The sequence below is a fragment of the Thunnus thynnus genome, chromosome 11 (assembly GCF_963924715.1).
Source record: "Thunnus thynnus chromosome 11, fThuThy2.1, whole genome shotgun sequence".
Classification (NCBI taxonomy): Eukaryota; Metazoa; Chordata; class Actinopteri; order Scombriformes; family Scombridae; genus Thunnus; species Thunnus thynnus.
The window spans coordinates 1,950,172-1,964,509 of record NC_089527.1 but is presented as its reverse complement, the minus strand read 5'-3'; the positions used below and the strand labels follow the sequence as shown (position 1 = coordinate 1,964,509).

The following is a 14,338-nucleotide window of genomic DNA, read 5'->3' as shown; positions in this document are numbered from 1 at the left end:
GATATTATTTCTGACCTCCTGTGTGCCGCTTCACTCTAGGTGAAGGTGATCGGTCGTCCCGATGCCCCAGAAGGCCCTCTGGAGTTTGATGACATTCAGGCTAGATCAGTCCGGGTCAGCTGGAGACCCCCATCAGATGATGGTGGCGCCGACATCCAGGGATACATCATAGAGAGGCGGGAAGTCCCCAAGGCTGCCTGGTACACAGTGAATGCCCGGGTCACAGAGAATTCCCTGGTGGTGAAGGGCCTGAAGGAGAATGTGCAGTACCATTTCAGGGTCTTTGCTGAGAACCAGTTCGGCATTAGCAGATCTCTTAAGTCTGAAGAGTCTGTCACACCAAAGACACCACTATGTAAGTATTGATGTTGCCCATGATGTTCACAATGCTGCAATGTCCAAATACAACTGATGTTTGTTAACAACAAACATCAGTTGCATCCTGTACATATCTGCCAGAGTAATTTATTTAACGGAAACATAGCAATGTTGTTATTAGATTTACAAATTGAACACAATGCACATCCCTAATTCTGTCAATGAGTGTTTCAAAAAAACAATGTACTTGACCTACAGGCCCACCAGAACCTCCCAGCAACCCACCAGAGATCATGGACGTGTCCAAGTCCTCTGTGTCTCTGTCCTGGGCCCGGCCCCGGGATGACGGAGGCTCACGCATCACAGGATACTACGTGGAGAGGAGGGAGATGTCAACAGAAAAGTGGGTCCGCCACAACAAGACCCACATCACCACCACCATGTACAATCTCACCGGCCTCATCCCCGATGCAGAGTACGTGTTCAGAGTCGTGGCTCAGAATGACATTGGACAGAGCGAGCCTGGTCCCGCTTCAGAATCTGTGGTCTGCAAAGATCCATTTGGTGAGTTAATATTACATGACGGCCAGAATAAATTGATAATACTAAGTAGAAAAATAGTCGATGAGGCACCAGACATTTAAGACAAGATAAAACTAAGCTGAAGTAACTTTGATGGGTTGTAGAACTGGAGATCTGGTTGTATTTTGATAATTTCTCCACAAGTATCAATCTCCTCTCGTCTCTCTCATCCCAGACAAACCTAGCCAACCAGGAGAGATTGACATCATTTCTGTCACCAAAGACTGTATTACCATCCACTGGCTCCGGCCTGAGCAAGATGGCGGCAAGGAGATCCTGGGGTACTGGATTGAGTTCAGGCAGGCTGGAGAAAGTACTTGGAAGAAATGCAACAAGGAGCGCTCCAAGGATCGTCAGTTCACCATGGGTGGCCTCATGGAAGCCACAGAGTATGAGTTCAGAATCTTTGCTGAGAATGAAACAGGACTCAGCAGACCTCGCCGCACGCCCATGGGCATCAAGACCAAACTGAGTGGTGAGCTGTTGCAGAGTGACCTGGTCACACTAACAATGATGTTTTGCAACAAAATTTAATTCAGCTGAATCAAAGTGTGTTCAGTGAATTTGCTCATAGCAGTAAAATAACTCCCTGCCAATTTGACTGTGACCTGGATTGTAACAAACTAAACACTATACCAAATGTTAATTTTATTTAGTGAGTAAGTGTTTTTCTTTTTGTTTTGCATATTAGTATACTTCAGTGTACTTGAAGGAGCAGTATCAACCTGTAAAGAATTTTATAAAAAAATCAATGTCATAGGCAGCACCCCAAAATGTGATTTAAGCTGTGAATTAAATCAAACTTTGCTGATGTTTCTGCAGTTGGTGAGGCCCCAGCTTTGAAGGAAGAGATTCAGGACGTAACCACCAAGCTTGGCGAGTCCGGCACTCTGACGTGCGGCATCATCGGCAGACCTCTGCCAGAGATCAAGTGGTACCGCTATGGCAAGGAGCTGATCCAGAGCCGCAAGTACAAGATGAGCTCAGATGGCCGCAACCACTCCCTCAGCATCCTGACAGACGAGCAGGAAGATGAGGGCCTGTATACCTGTAGGGCCATCAATGAGGCTGGAGAGATTGAGACCAGTGGCAAACTGCGCCTACAGGCAGCACCCCAGTTCCACCCTGGCTTCCCACTGAAGGAGAAGTACTTTGCCGGTGCTGGCACCAGCCTCCGCCTTCATGTTGTCTACATTGGCCGCCCCATCCCTCAGATCATGTGGTTCTATGGCAAGAAGCCTTTGAACGCATCTGAGAATGTGGTAATTGAAAACACAGAAAGCTACACTCATCTGGTGGTGAGGAATGTCCAAAGGCAGACCAACGCTGGCCGCTACAAGGTGCAGCTGAGCAACACATTTGGAACTGTCGACACTGTGTTGCGGGTTGAAATCCAAGGTAATGTCATACTACTGAGAGGAAATAGTACAAAACTCAAGAAAGTTAAAATGTCAAATGTATTTCTTAAGTGATGACAGCCATACTTTAAAATTGAAATGAAAATAAACACTTCAGTTTGCAGTTTGCAATGTAGATGTCATATGTAAAGATGCAATGATAATTTCCAAATGCTCTTTCAATGAATAGTAATACACATACATTTTCATCTGTTAGTTTAGAAACAACAGATATTTCTTCCTGGATCCTAGAATTTTATGTATTCCTTTTTTTGGTTTATCCAGATAAGCCATGCATCCCTGAGGGCCCTGTGGTTGTTGATGCCCTGCTGAAGAGCTCAGTTGTCATCAGCTGGAAGGCTCCCAAAGACGACGGCGGCTCCATGGTCACCAACTACATTGTGGAGAAATGTATGGCCAAAGAGGGTGAGGTGTGGCACCTGGTGTCCTCCTCTGTCTCTGGAAACACCTGCCGCGTCCCCAACCTGATCGAGAGCGCTGGCTACTACTTCAGAGTCTCTGCTCAGAACCAGTACGGAGTCAGTGAGCCTCTGGAGATCCCCTCCGTGGTCATCATCAAGAGTCCATTCGGTAGGTCCACTCAGATTTAGTTTGTCACTTTTGGCTTACATAACTACATTGCAAACAAGGAGACCATTACAATAACATTCTCTGTCTGTTTCTCAGAAAAACCTGGCATCCCACAGCAGCCCTTCATTGCCAGCTCTACCAAAGACTCCTGCCTTGTCTGCTGGAAGCCTCCAAGCAATGATGGTGGAGCTAAAATCACCAACTACTACTTGGAAAAACGTGAGAAGAGGCGGGACAAGTGGATGTCAGTGACCTCTAAGAAGATTGCGGAGACCAAATACGAGGTCACAGGCTTGATTGAGGGCTTCGAGTATGAGTTCCGCGTCAAGTGTGAGAACATGGGTGGTGAGAGCGACTGGAGTGAGATCTCTGAGCCTGTCATCCCTAAGTCCGACCAGTTGCCTCGTGCGCCTGTGTTCAGGGAGGAGATCAGGGACATGACTGTCAAATACCATGCTAATGCCACCTTCGTCACTAAGGTATTTTATCTACACTTCGGTGTTTTCCTCCAAAAATATACGTGTTTATGCACAAGTCTTTGTTTTTCAGGGAATCATTGTTTCTGTTACAAATCTAAATGATTTAATTCGGTTATTTTTCCCATGTCAAGGTGGTGGGATATCCCAGGCCTGTGGTGAAATGGTACCGCAGTGGAAAGGAGATCTTGGCAGATGGAACCAAGATCAAAGCCCAGGAGTTCAAGGGAGGCTACTACCAACTGATCATCATTGCTGCTGATGAGAGCGATGCCACAGTCTACCAATTCAGAGCGACCAACTCTGAAGGATCTATCTCCTCAACTGCCAACCTTGAAGTGGAAGGTAAACTTTGGCATTGCAAAAGACTTATCCTCATGTTTCCTAGAATCCATTGAATGATACCTTCTGTTGGTGTAGTCCTTGAATAAGAATATTAATCAATATTGAGCTAATGTTTTTATGTCATTTTTTAAATTCCAGTTCCTGCTAAGATTCACTTGCCCAAGGAGCTCCAGGGAATGGGAGCAGTCCATGCTGTCCGTGGTGATCACGTCACCATCAAGATCCCCATCACTGGCAAGCCTGAACCAACAGTCACCTGGCAGAAGGGTCAGGAGATCCTCTCCAACTCTCCTCATCACCAGGTCATCACCACCCGGTCTTTCACCTCCTTGGTATTCCAGAGGGGAGTGCAGAGTAAAGATACTGGCTACTACATTATCACTGCCAAGAACAGGTTCGGAATGGACAAACAAACCATTGAAGTGGACGTGGCTGACATTCCTGAAGCTCCAAAGGGACTCAAGGTCAGTGACATTGCCCGAGACTCCATCACTCTGACCTGGGAGCCCCCTGCCAACGATGGTGGAAGCAACATCATTGGCTACATTGTGGAGAAGTGTCCCACCAGTGCGGACAGGTGGATCCGTGCTGGCCAGACAGCTGACTGTAGCTTTACCATCATCAACGTATATGGAAAGACCAAGTACCAGTTCCGAGTCATCGCTGAGAACCAGTTTGGCCTGAGCCCTCCTTCTGAGCCAACTGAGCCCATCACCACAAAGGAGGATAAGTCTGTGATCAGAAACTATGACGAAGAAGTGGATGAAGCTAGAGAGATCACCAAGGAGGAGGCTCTGTTCTACAAGGTTAAGGAACTGTCCTCCAAATACACTATCTCTGAGGAGCTTGCTCGGTGCCAGTTTGGAGTAGTCCACCGCTGTGTGGAGATTGCCACCAAGAAGACCTTCATGGCCAAATTTATCAAGGTCAAAGGAACTGACCGTGAGTTGGTTCTCAGGGAAATTGAGGCTCTCAACGTAGCAAGGTACAAGAATATCATCTACCTGCATGAATACTTTGAAAGTATGGAGGAGATTATCCTGATATTTGAGTTCATCTCTGGAGTAGACATCTTTGAGCGCCTGGGCACTAGCAACTTTGAGCTCACAGAGCAGGAGATTGTACGCTACCTAAGACAAGTGTGCTCTTCCCTCAAGTTCTTGCATAGCCACAACTTTGGCCACTTTGATATCCGCCCTGACAACATTGTCTACACCACACGGAGAAGCACCATCATAAAGATTATTGAGATGGGCCAGGCCAGGCTGCTGGTGCCAGGAGAAAACATCAGACTGATGTTCTCAGCTCCGGAGTACTGTGCCCCTGAGATTCACCGCCATGACTTGGTCACAACAGCCACTGATATGAGGTCTGTTGGTGTGATGGCCTATGTCCTGCTCAGTGGCCTCAATCCATTTGCTGCAGAGTCCACTACAAAGATGATTGAGAACATCTCCAACTGTGAGTACGTCTTTGACAGTGAAGCATTTAATGACATAAGCCTGGAGGCTATGGACTTTGTGGACAGACTTCTAATCAAGGACAGGAGGCTCCGCATGACAGCCCATGAGGCTCTGGAACACCCATGGCTCAAGATGAAGATGGAGCATATCAGCAACAAGATAATTAGGACACTGAGACACAGGAGATACTACCAGACTCTGGTAAAGAGGACAGAAACTATTGTATCAGCGGCTCGTGTGGCCTATGGCGGCGCCTTCAAGAACCACAGAGGATTGGCCGTGGGTAAAGTGAAGATTGGAACTGAGTACCATGGCCTGCGTGCTGGTCCAGTCATGCATAGCTCAGGCGAGGAAGGTGGCCATGTCAGATTCACTTGTAGCATCACCAACTATGACAAGAGTACACAGGTGTCATGGTACTTTGGTAACCGTCAGCTACACCCAAGCCCCAAGTATGAGATTACTTACAGCAATGGTTTTGCCAGCATCTATGTGAAGGACATTGAAGATTGTGATAATGGTGTGTACAGATGCAAGGTTGTGAGTGATGATGGAGAGGACAGTGCTTATGGAGAGCTCTTTGTTGAGACTGTGAGGAGCATCAGGGAGTACTACATCAGCCGTTCCATCAAGAAACTGAGGAGAAAGGTTGACAGGACTAAAATCCTTCAGAGGCCACCAGAGTTCACTTTGCCGCTGTACAATCGTGCTGCCTACATTGGCGAAGATGTGCGCTTCGGTGTCACTATTACTGTACACCCTGAGCCTCATGTAACATGGCTGAAGAATGGAGAGAGAATCAAGCCAGGTGATGATGACAGCAAGTACACATTCACCAGTGACAAGGGTCTGTACCAACTTATGATTCACAACTTAGACATGAGTGATGATGCCGAATACACCGTCATGGCCCACAACAAGTTTGGAGAAGACAGCTGCAAGGCCCGTCTCACGGTGACACCTCATCCTGTAATGGAGGAAACTATGAGGCCCATGTTCAAACGTCTGCTGGCTAATGTTGAGTGTGTTGAGGGACACAGTGTCCGCTTCGAGCTCAGAGTTTCAGGAATCCCGACTCCTACTCTGAAATGGGAGAAGGATGGCCATCCACTTCAGTTTGGTCCCAAGGTTGCAGTCATAGAAGAGGACATTGACTACCATGTCCTGCACATCAGAGAGACTCTGCTTGAGGACTCTGGTGTGTACAAAGTGACTGCAACCAACTCTGCTGGCTCTACAAGCTGCCAGGCTACACTGAAGGTGGGCCGCCTTACTTACACAAGGAGAGAGTACAAGAGTGAGGAGGAGAAATACAGACACATCCAGAAACAAATTGAAAAGACTAACAAGATGGCTCAGCAAATTGTTGCCAGAGAGGATGCCGTACCTCTCAACCCGACGGCCCAAGAGGCATTGAAATTCGCGGCAGAGATGTACAAACCTGCTGTGAGCACCAAGAATGTCGAGGGTGAGTTCGACATCACAGTGGAGAAGTCTGAGACCAAGAAGCTGGAGGAAGAGAGAAGGATCTTCATGCCCTATGAGATCCCAGAGCCTGTGGTTCACGATCCCAGAGATCTGGATGAGGACAAAGCTATTAAACAGTTTGTGCCTCTCTCTGACATGAAGTGGTACAGGAAGCTGAGAGACCAGTATGAGATTCCAGAGAGGATGGAGAGGATTGTGCAGAAGAGACAGAGACGCATACGCCTGTCCAGGTGGGAGCAGTTCTACGTCATGCCCCTCCCCAGAATCACTGACCAGTACAGACCAAGATGGCGTATTCCAAAACTCACTCTGGATGACCTGGAGACTGTCAGGCCCGCCCGCCGCTCACCTTCGCCCGAATCTGAGGTCTCCTTCAGATCCAGGAGAAGATCTCTGGGAGATCTGAGTGATGAAGAGCTGCTGATGCCTGTGGATGACCACCTTTCCATGAGGAGAACAGAGGAAGAGAAAATGATGCTGGAGGATGAACTGGAGCTTGGCTTTTCTGCCTCCCCTGCTGGCAGCCCCATCCGCATTGAACGGCGTGCCGCAGAACATGAAGAGAGGAGGCACGAAGTCAGGCATGAGGCTGTTGAGGTTACTGAGACAAAGAAGAAACGTACCATTTCTCAGTTTATGAGGAGGAGAAGGTCACTGTCTCCCACATACATCGAGCTGATGCGTCCAGTGTCAGAGCTGATCCGACCACCACGTGCCAGGCCTCCTGTGGAAGTAGAGGGCATGATTGTGGAGAGGAGGTCCCCCACCCCAGAGAGGACCCGCCCCCGCTCTCCCAGTCCCATTAGGTCAGTTGAGAGGTCATCCCGCTCCTCATCCAGGTTTGAGCGATCTGCCCGATTTGACATCATGTCCCGTTACGAGGCCAGAAAGGCTGCTCTGAAGACTGAGAGGAAATATCAGGTGGTTAGTCAGACACCTTTCAGCCTGGATCATGCACCTCGTGTGACCGTCAGGATGCGCTCGCACCGCATACCAATTGGCCAAGACACCAAATTTACCCTGAACATCCAAGCCAAGCCAGAGGCTGAGGTGAAATGGCTCCACAATGGAAATGCAATCTCTGAAAGCAGTGAGAAATATGTCTTTACCAACATGAGTGGTGTCCTGTCCATCACTATTCTGGAATGCCAGGAAGAGGACAGTGGTACATACCGCTGTGTATGCTCCAACTCCAAGGGAGAGGCTTCTGACTATGCTACCCTGGAGGTGTCAGGTGGTGGATATACTACCTTCTCCTCTCGCCGTAGGGATGAGGACGCTCCCAAAGCATATGTCCCTGAAGTCACTCGCATTGACCACTATCACACTGCCCACTTCAAAGCTGGCTATGCTTCCCAGACCCACTTTGAAGTAGAGGAGAGCAAGTCAAAGCTAACCGAGACACATGAGGTTGTCACACGTGAAAGATATGCCGCCTCCTCAGAGAGGTACTCCTCCGCTGAGAGGTATGAATCATCTGTCAAGTATGCCTCAGCTGAATACCTGTCATCTGGTTCCTCCTACTCTTCCGACAAGTTTGCTCTGACTGGCAAGCACACCACATCTGGAGCTAAACTGGCATTGTCTTCTGCTGCTGTTTCTGAGGAGGTTTCTGTCCACAAAGTGAAGCCTTCTCTTGCTGCCAGAATCCTCACCAAACCCCAGTCTTTGACCGTTGCAGAGGGAGAGACAGCCAGATTCTCCTGTGATATTGATGGGGAGCCTGCGCCCACTGTAACATGGATGCACGGGAGCAGAACCATTGTAACCTCTCACCGTATCCAAGTCACAACCACTCAGTACAAGTCGAGCCTGGAGATCTCTGTGACAGCCTCTGATGAGGGCAATTACATGGTGGTGGTAGAGAACTCATCAGGCAGACAGGAGGCACACTTCACTTTGACCATCCACAGACCAGCTCCCAAAGAGGAGGTCAAGGCCATCACATCCCCTGAGCCATCTGTAAAATCACCCACTCCCAGTGTAAAGTCACCAGAACCTTCAGTGACATCACCGGCTCCCTCTGTGACCTCCCCAGTCCCCAGTGCAAAGTCACCAGAACCCAGCATCAAGTCCCCTGAGCCTTCAATTAAATCACCAACTCCAAGTGTGAAGTCCCCTGAACCAAGTGTAAGTTCTCCTGCTCCAAGTATAAAGTCACCAACGCCGAGTGTGAAGTCACCCACACCAAGTGTGAAGTCACCCACACCAAGTGTGAAGTCTCCCACACCAGGTGTGAAGTCTCCTGAACCAGAGGGAATCAAATCCCCCAGGAGCGTCAAGTCTCCTGAGCCATCTGCACCCTCTCCAGCACTGAGCATAAAATCACCAACTCCTAGAATCAAATCTCCTGAACCTGAGGGAGTCAAGTCACCCAGGGGTATAAAATCCCCTGAACCCAGACTCAAGTCACCACCACCAATCAAGTCCCCAGAGAGGGTGAGATCACCTGAACCTGAGGGAGTAAAATCACCGCGGGGTGTCAAATCTCCAGAACCTGCAGGAATCAAAACACCAAGAGGTTTGAAGTCCCCAGAACCTGCTGGTATCAAAACACCAAAAGGCATCAAGTCTCCAGAACCATCTGGCATCAAGTCACCAAGGGGTTTGAAATCCCCTGAGCCTGAGGGAATCAAATCACCTCCTAGGATGAAGTCCCCTCCTCCCATCATGTCCCCCAAGAGGGTTGTGTCTCCACCCACTGTCAAATCCCCAATCCCAAAACCTCCCAAGATTCTGAGTCAGCTAACAGCTGAAGCTTGCGAAGGCTCGGTGAGGATGTCCTGTATCTGTGAGAGCAGTGTCAAGGAGGTGGTGTGGTATGTCAATGGGAGGAGGCTTTCACAGAGCAGCCGCTTTGAGATGCATTACTCTGAGGGCTCCTGCAGCCTCGTAATCCATGACCTGACAGACAGTGACCAGGGGGAGTATACCTGTGAGATGACATCAGAGGGAGGAGTCTCAAAATCCTCCTTCTCATTCACTGGACAAGTGTTCCAGTCCATACGCATGAAGATCACCGCCTACCGTGAGCAGCAACTGGCGCTTAAAGGTGAGAAACTGCCTTAAGTATTCCTTCCAAGCTGGTTTACTGCAATTACATGTTAATTTTATTATATTTCTATAAAAAATTCTGATATCCTTACTTAAAAGTCACTCTGAACATTTACATATCCTCTGTTTCCATCTCTAGCCTCAACAGGATCGATGATGATGAGTCACAAGGAGTCGTCATCATCCATGAGCTCATCCATGATGATGAAGAAAGAAATGCACACGATGGAAGAATCGTCCTCCTTCTCCTCCGCCTCCGCCCATCAGGCAATGATGTCATCCATGATGGAGTCCAGCTCCTTCAGCAGCATGGCAGCTGAGATGAAGTGTGAGACCATGTCCATGTCCAGCATGTCGTCCATGGCTTCTGAGTCGTATGCTATGAGCTCCAGCAGCCTCACGGAGATGGCTTCCCACATGGAAGGATCCTCCTTCAGAGCGATTGGTAAGACAGACTTGTTTTATAGTGGCCAAGAGAATATTCCTCATCTCTATAAAATCTTCTTTTTTACCTTAATTTAAAGTTTACAGATTAAAAAGAAAATTTCCCTTCCACTCTTTCTATTATTGTGTAGTGAATGAACACATTTTTGGGTGCACTGATGTACATGTACTGTGCCTCTTTCCAACTTCCAGGTTCTGCTCCCAGGATTGAGGCCTTGCCGGAGGACATCAGCATCGAGCCAGGCAAAGTCCTGACAGTGGCCTGTGCCTTCTCTGGCGACGCCAAACACATTGAGTGGTCCCGCGGTGGCAAAACCATCGAGGTGACTGCTGGCGGCCGCTTCCACATCGAGACCACAGAGGACCTAACCACCCTCATCATCACCGGGGTGAAGGTGGAAGATGCTGGAACCTACACTCTCAAACTGTCCAACGAGCTTGGATCCGACACAGCAACTGTTCACATTAGCATTCGATCAGTGTAAAAACAAAAATCTTATCTTCCAATCTTCCCCTTTTCCCTACTTCCATGCCTTTTCATTTATTAATTGAGCAAAATAATCTACTTGATAAAGATCTGGATTTCTGTTCTTGTAAATATGAACTATTTTTGTACCAATCTTGACATTAATTTATGCCAAACTAGACTAAAGTCTAAAGTTGTTATAAAATGTGCCATATTGGATAACTATGACTTAGGATTTTTGATCAATTTTTCTGTGACATGTACATAATGTATATAGCCGAATTTAACGGTTATGGGAAATGTATGCATTGTTATTTATGACAATATTAACTGAAACAAAATGAAACTAAATGTGGTTTAACAGGAGAAAGTTTCGCTTGGAACGAATACCCTGTCAAACCGAGAAACTAAACTCTGTGCCTCAACAATAAGTTGAAGTCTTAAGATTGCCTCAACAGGTAGAGAGGCTCCCTGTTGACGTTAAGTCAATCAGACAAAACTATGAATGCACTGCTGGAGAGAGAGAGTGGTGCTGTTGCATTGTAATAAGAGCGTGAGATCCTGAGTGCTGTTTGCATTTACCCTCATGTAAGCAGGACGACTGGACCTCGCTCTCTGACTGATTATGTCATACCGCCATTTCAATGACATGCTCACAGTGCGAGCGGCCTGCACTTCCTGAGCACAAGTGTTTCTTTTTTGTTTTGTGCTCTGCTTCTGGCAAACGACCACTTGCTCGGGCTCTTTTCAATAGTACCATCAACCTGGCCAATCACGAGTCCTTCCTGTGCTTGTTTGCAGAGGCAGAGCTGTCTCTTGGAGGTCTGCAGTGTGTTTGTGTGTTAGTTTTTAGAAGTACACCTGTCAGTCAAGCTGGGCACCGCCAAGCAGATGTACCGCAGCCGGAAAGACAACCACCGCTGCATTTGACAAGGATGGAACGAGGCGTGGTCTCGCGTGTCGCCCCGCACTTTGATTTGATTGAAGTTAGAGTTGTAGCGTTGATTATTTTTGCAGCCTCCTTGAGTTTTTCTCCATTATTGATTTAATAAAGCATGATTATCAGCACTACAGGATGTCTCTGTTGTGATTATTTGTAATAACATTATATATATTATATATATCTTCATTGAAGCTAGCAGCAGTTTTGTACGGCTGCACTATTCCATCACATTTAAATATTCAAGCTGCCTTGTGCATCCTTTTTATACACATTTACCCCAAAATTAAACCTGACAACCTGGAAATGTTGGGATCTCTTCTAGAATTTAAAATAAAGTTTTGTGAGTTGGATCAATATTTGGATACAATAAGAGGAGTTTATAGAGATTGAGACACTGGTGGGTTGAACAGTATTTCCACAAAGCAAACAGAACACATCTGTAAATGTGGTGAATAAACATGCTGAGAGATCATTATGAACCGAAAGAGACTGCAAGATTAAAGAGAGATTTGTGATTGGATGTCACAATGTGGATTGCAAATCCTTCGGCATTGACATCTAAGACAGACATGGGGTCAGAAGAGACAGCACTCAGTATGAGGAGAGAACACCACCCTGGGCTGCAAGTGTTTACTCTGAACATCTGTGGAATAAGAAGTAAGATCAAGACCCCGGACTTTATTGAAAAATGTAAAAAATATGTACTGTGTTTCAGTGAGATTAAACAGAGGATATAAATACCCTGGAGATGCTGGAAAAATGTAAGGCAATAGGTTTCAGAATGTTTGTTAGTAACCAACATAAGTTTAGAAACTGGCCGTGAGGTGGAGTGATAATTGCTGATAAATTGCAAATTGGTAAATAAATAATATAGTGTAATAATAAAATAAATAGACACCTACTTAAATATGATAAAGATCTTGTGCTGTTTACTACAAAACCAAATAGTCTAATGTAGATGAACCAATAGATTATTTTTGATGCTGGTACTGAAAACCACTATTTTCTAATTTATGGTGATATGAATGCCCACACTCAAGAAAGAGATGATGATAACCTGAACCGATATGAAACAATGGGGAAAATGTGTGTACTGTGGGGCAATTACAAATGTTTGACATACATTAAAGAGAAAACAGACTGATTACATGGGGATTTTGGTAATTATGGTGATGGTGATGGAAATAGGGTAATTATACAGTGAACTCCGCGTCGTTTAGGCTAACCCATTGTTGCTAACTTTGGAGCTAACCCCCTTCACTTTTCCAGCACTTGGGGAAACAACAGACTTGACTTTTTGGCATTTATTAACTGTCACGCACTGTAGTCTGTACTGTATATTTACTGCCAGACTGACAACTTACTACTAACCTTTCCCTCTGCTCCGCTAGTATCCACCATCACTTTCCTGCCGCTCACTCTTTCCCGCTCGCTACGCAAACGTACTACGCAATGCCGCATTCCTTCACGGAGCTACGCTACCAATAGTTTCCCAGGCAACGACACAGAGGTTGACTCACAGCGCTGCACAGGGACTCCCAAACGCTATTGATTTCCCAGTGAATGGATATTTGGCGTTATTTTTGACATTATAAAATATTTATAATGGCGGGAGTTCTTGTTGGAGAAACACTGATTCAGTAAACGTTCAGTAAACGGTGAGTACAGTTAGACCCAAACAAACAACGGGGGTGTTTTGAATACAGTTTTCACAGGTAATTTGTTAGTCTGTCCCTCTGTCCCGCAGGAAATAATGGATTAATCCTGGAAAGCTGTTGATGTCGCTCTCTTCTCCTTATGAAAGTAACACGGAGATTATTCGACCAATGAGAATTTGGTCAGACGAGAGCATATCCATCAACTAATCAACTAATCGACCAGCAGACTACAGCCCTAATAGGGTCGCTGTTTCTTTTACGCAAAGTAAGACATTTCTATGTACATGAGTTTGACTCTTTGTTTTCTGATAAGCAATGTATTGTTAAAATGCTTTTGGATGTAAATCCTGGAACTGATGATTATTGGGCAGCTAAACTCACAGTCACAAACACTGAAAAACGGGATAAAGAAAAAACAGATGAGTTTATAGGAAACATACAGTTTGACAAGGTGGATAAATTGTTGTGTGACCTAGACAACATGTCAGCAGATGAAATAACAGAGGAGGTTTGAAGAATTATGATTAATAGTTTGAATATTACATTACATTACACAAAAAAAGCCGTGTGGTTTAATAATGAATGCAGACATAAAAGACAAGTTTCACTGAACAAGAAATTAAGGAGGCTATTTTAAGACTAAAACCTGAAAAAGCAGCAGAAACAGACAGAATCCTGAACAAGTATTAAAAGGAGTTATTTAACAGGACTCTGGTGTTATCTCTGAAGTTCTGTGAGGATAATTCTATCCTGACGGACACTCAGACAGGATTTAAGAGGAATTACTCCACCATTGATCATATCTTTTTTTTTTTTTTTTTTTTTTTTTTTTTTTATAGAAACACACTTTTGATTTGTATTGTTTTAAAAAGAAAAGTCTGTTTTGTTCTTTCATTGGTTATAGTTAGACATTTGATACAGTTTGGGGAGATGCACTCTGGTACAAACTGTTAAAAGCAGGTATTAATGGTAAATTCCTGGATGAAGTACAAATATGTACAAGAACATCAAATCATAATACTTATGTACTTTTACTGCAATACTTTACATCAAACTCATAATACTTATGTACTTTTACTGTAGGAGGATTTTTCATGTAGGACTTTTACTTGT

General features: G+C 45.8%; 1 protein-coding gene and 1 long non-coding RNA gene across 2 annotated transcripts in view; one reads left to right on the top strand and one right to left on the bottom strand.

Moving 5' to 3' along the window:
* The window catches only part of LOC137192240 (titin-like), a 91,955-nt gene extending 80,260 nt beyond the window's left edge, over positions 1 to 11,695 (top strand). The window contains exons 100-109 of the mRNA XM_067602774.1: positions 40 to 355; positions 577 to 882; positions 1,076 to 1,375; positions 1,723 to 2,298; positions 2,583 to 2,888; positions 2,985 to 3,367; positions 3,499 to 3,709; positions 3,848 to 9,712; positions 9,854 to 10,159; positions 10,351 to 11,695. Of these exons, the coding sequence (XP_067458875.1) occupies positions 40 to 355; positions 577 to 882; positions 1,076 to 1,375; positions 1,723 to 2,298; positions 2,583 to 2,888; positions 2,985 to 3,367; positions 3,499 to 3,709; positions 3,848 to 9,712; positions 9,854 to 10,159; positions 10,351 to 10,643 (8,862 nt within the window). The 3' untranslated portion in view covers positions 10,644 to 11,695. The remainder of the gene's footprint in view (positions 1 to 39; positions 356 to 576; positions 883 to 1,075; positions 1,376 to 1,722; positions 2,299 to 2,582; positions 2,889 to 2,984; positions 3,368 to 3,498; positions 3,710 to 3,847; positions 9,713 to 9,853; positions 10,160 to 10,350) is intronic.
* Positions 160 to 13,241, bottom strand: LOC137192249 (uncharacterized). The gene is made up of 3 exons (XR_010930545.1): positions 12,939 to 13,241; positions 604 to 688; positions 160 to 249 (listed from the first exon to the last, which is right to left on the bottom strand). It is a non-coding gene; the product is annotated as an uncharacterized lncRNA (long non-coding RNA).
* Between the last annotated feature and the right edge of the window lie 1,097 nt (positions 13,242 to 14,338).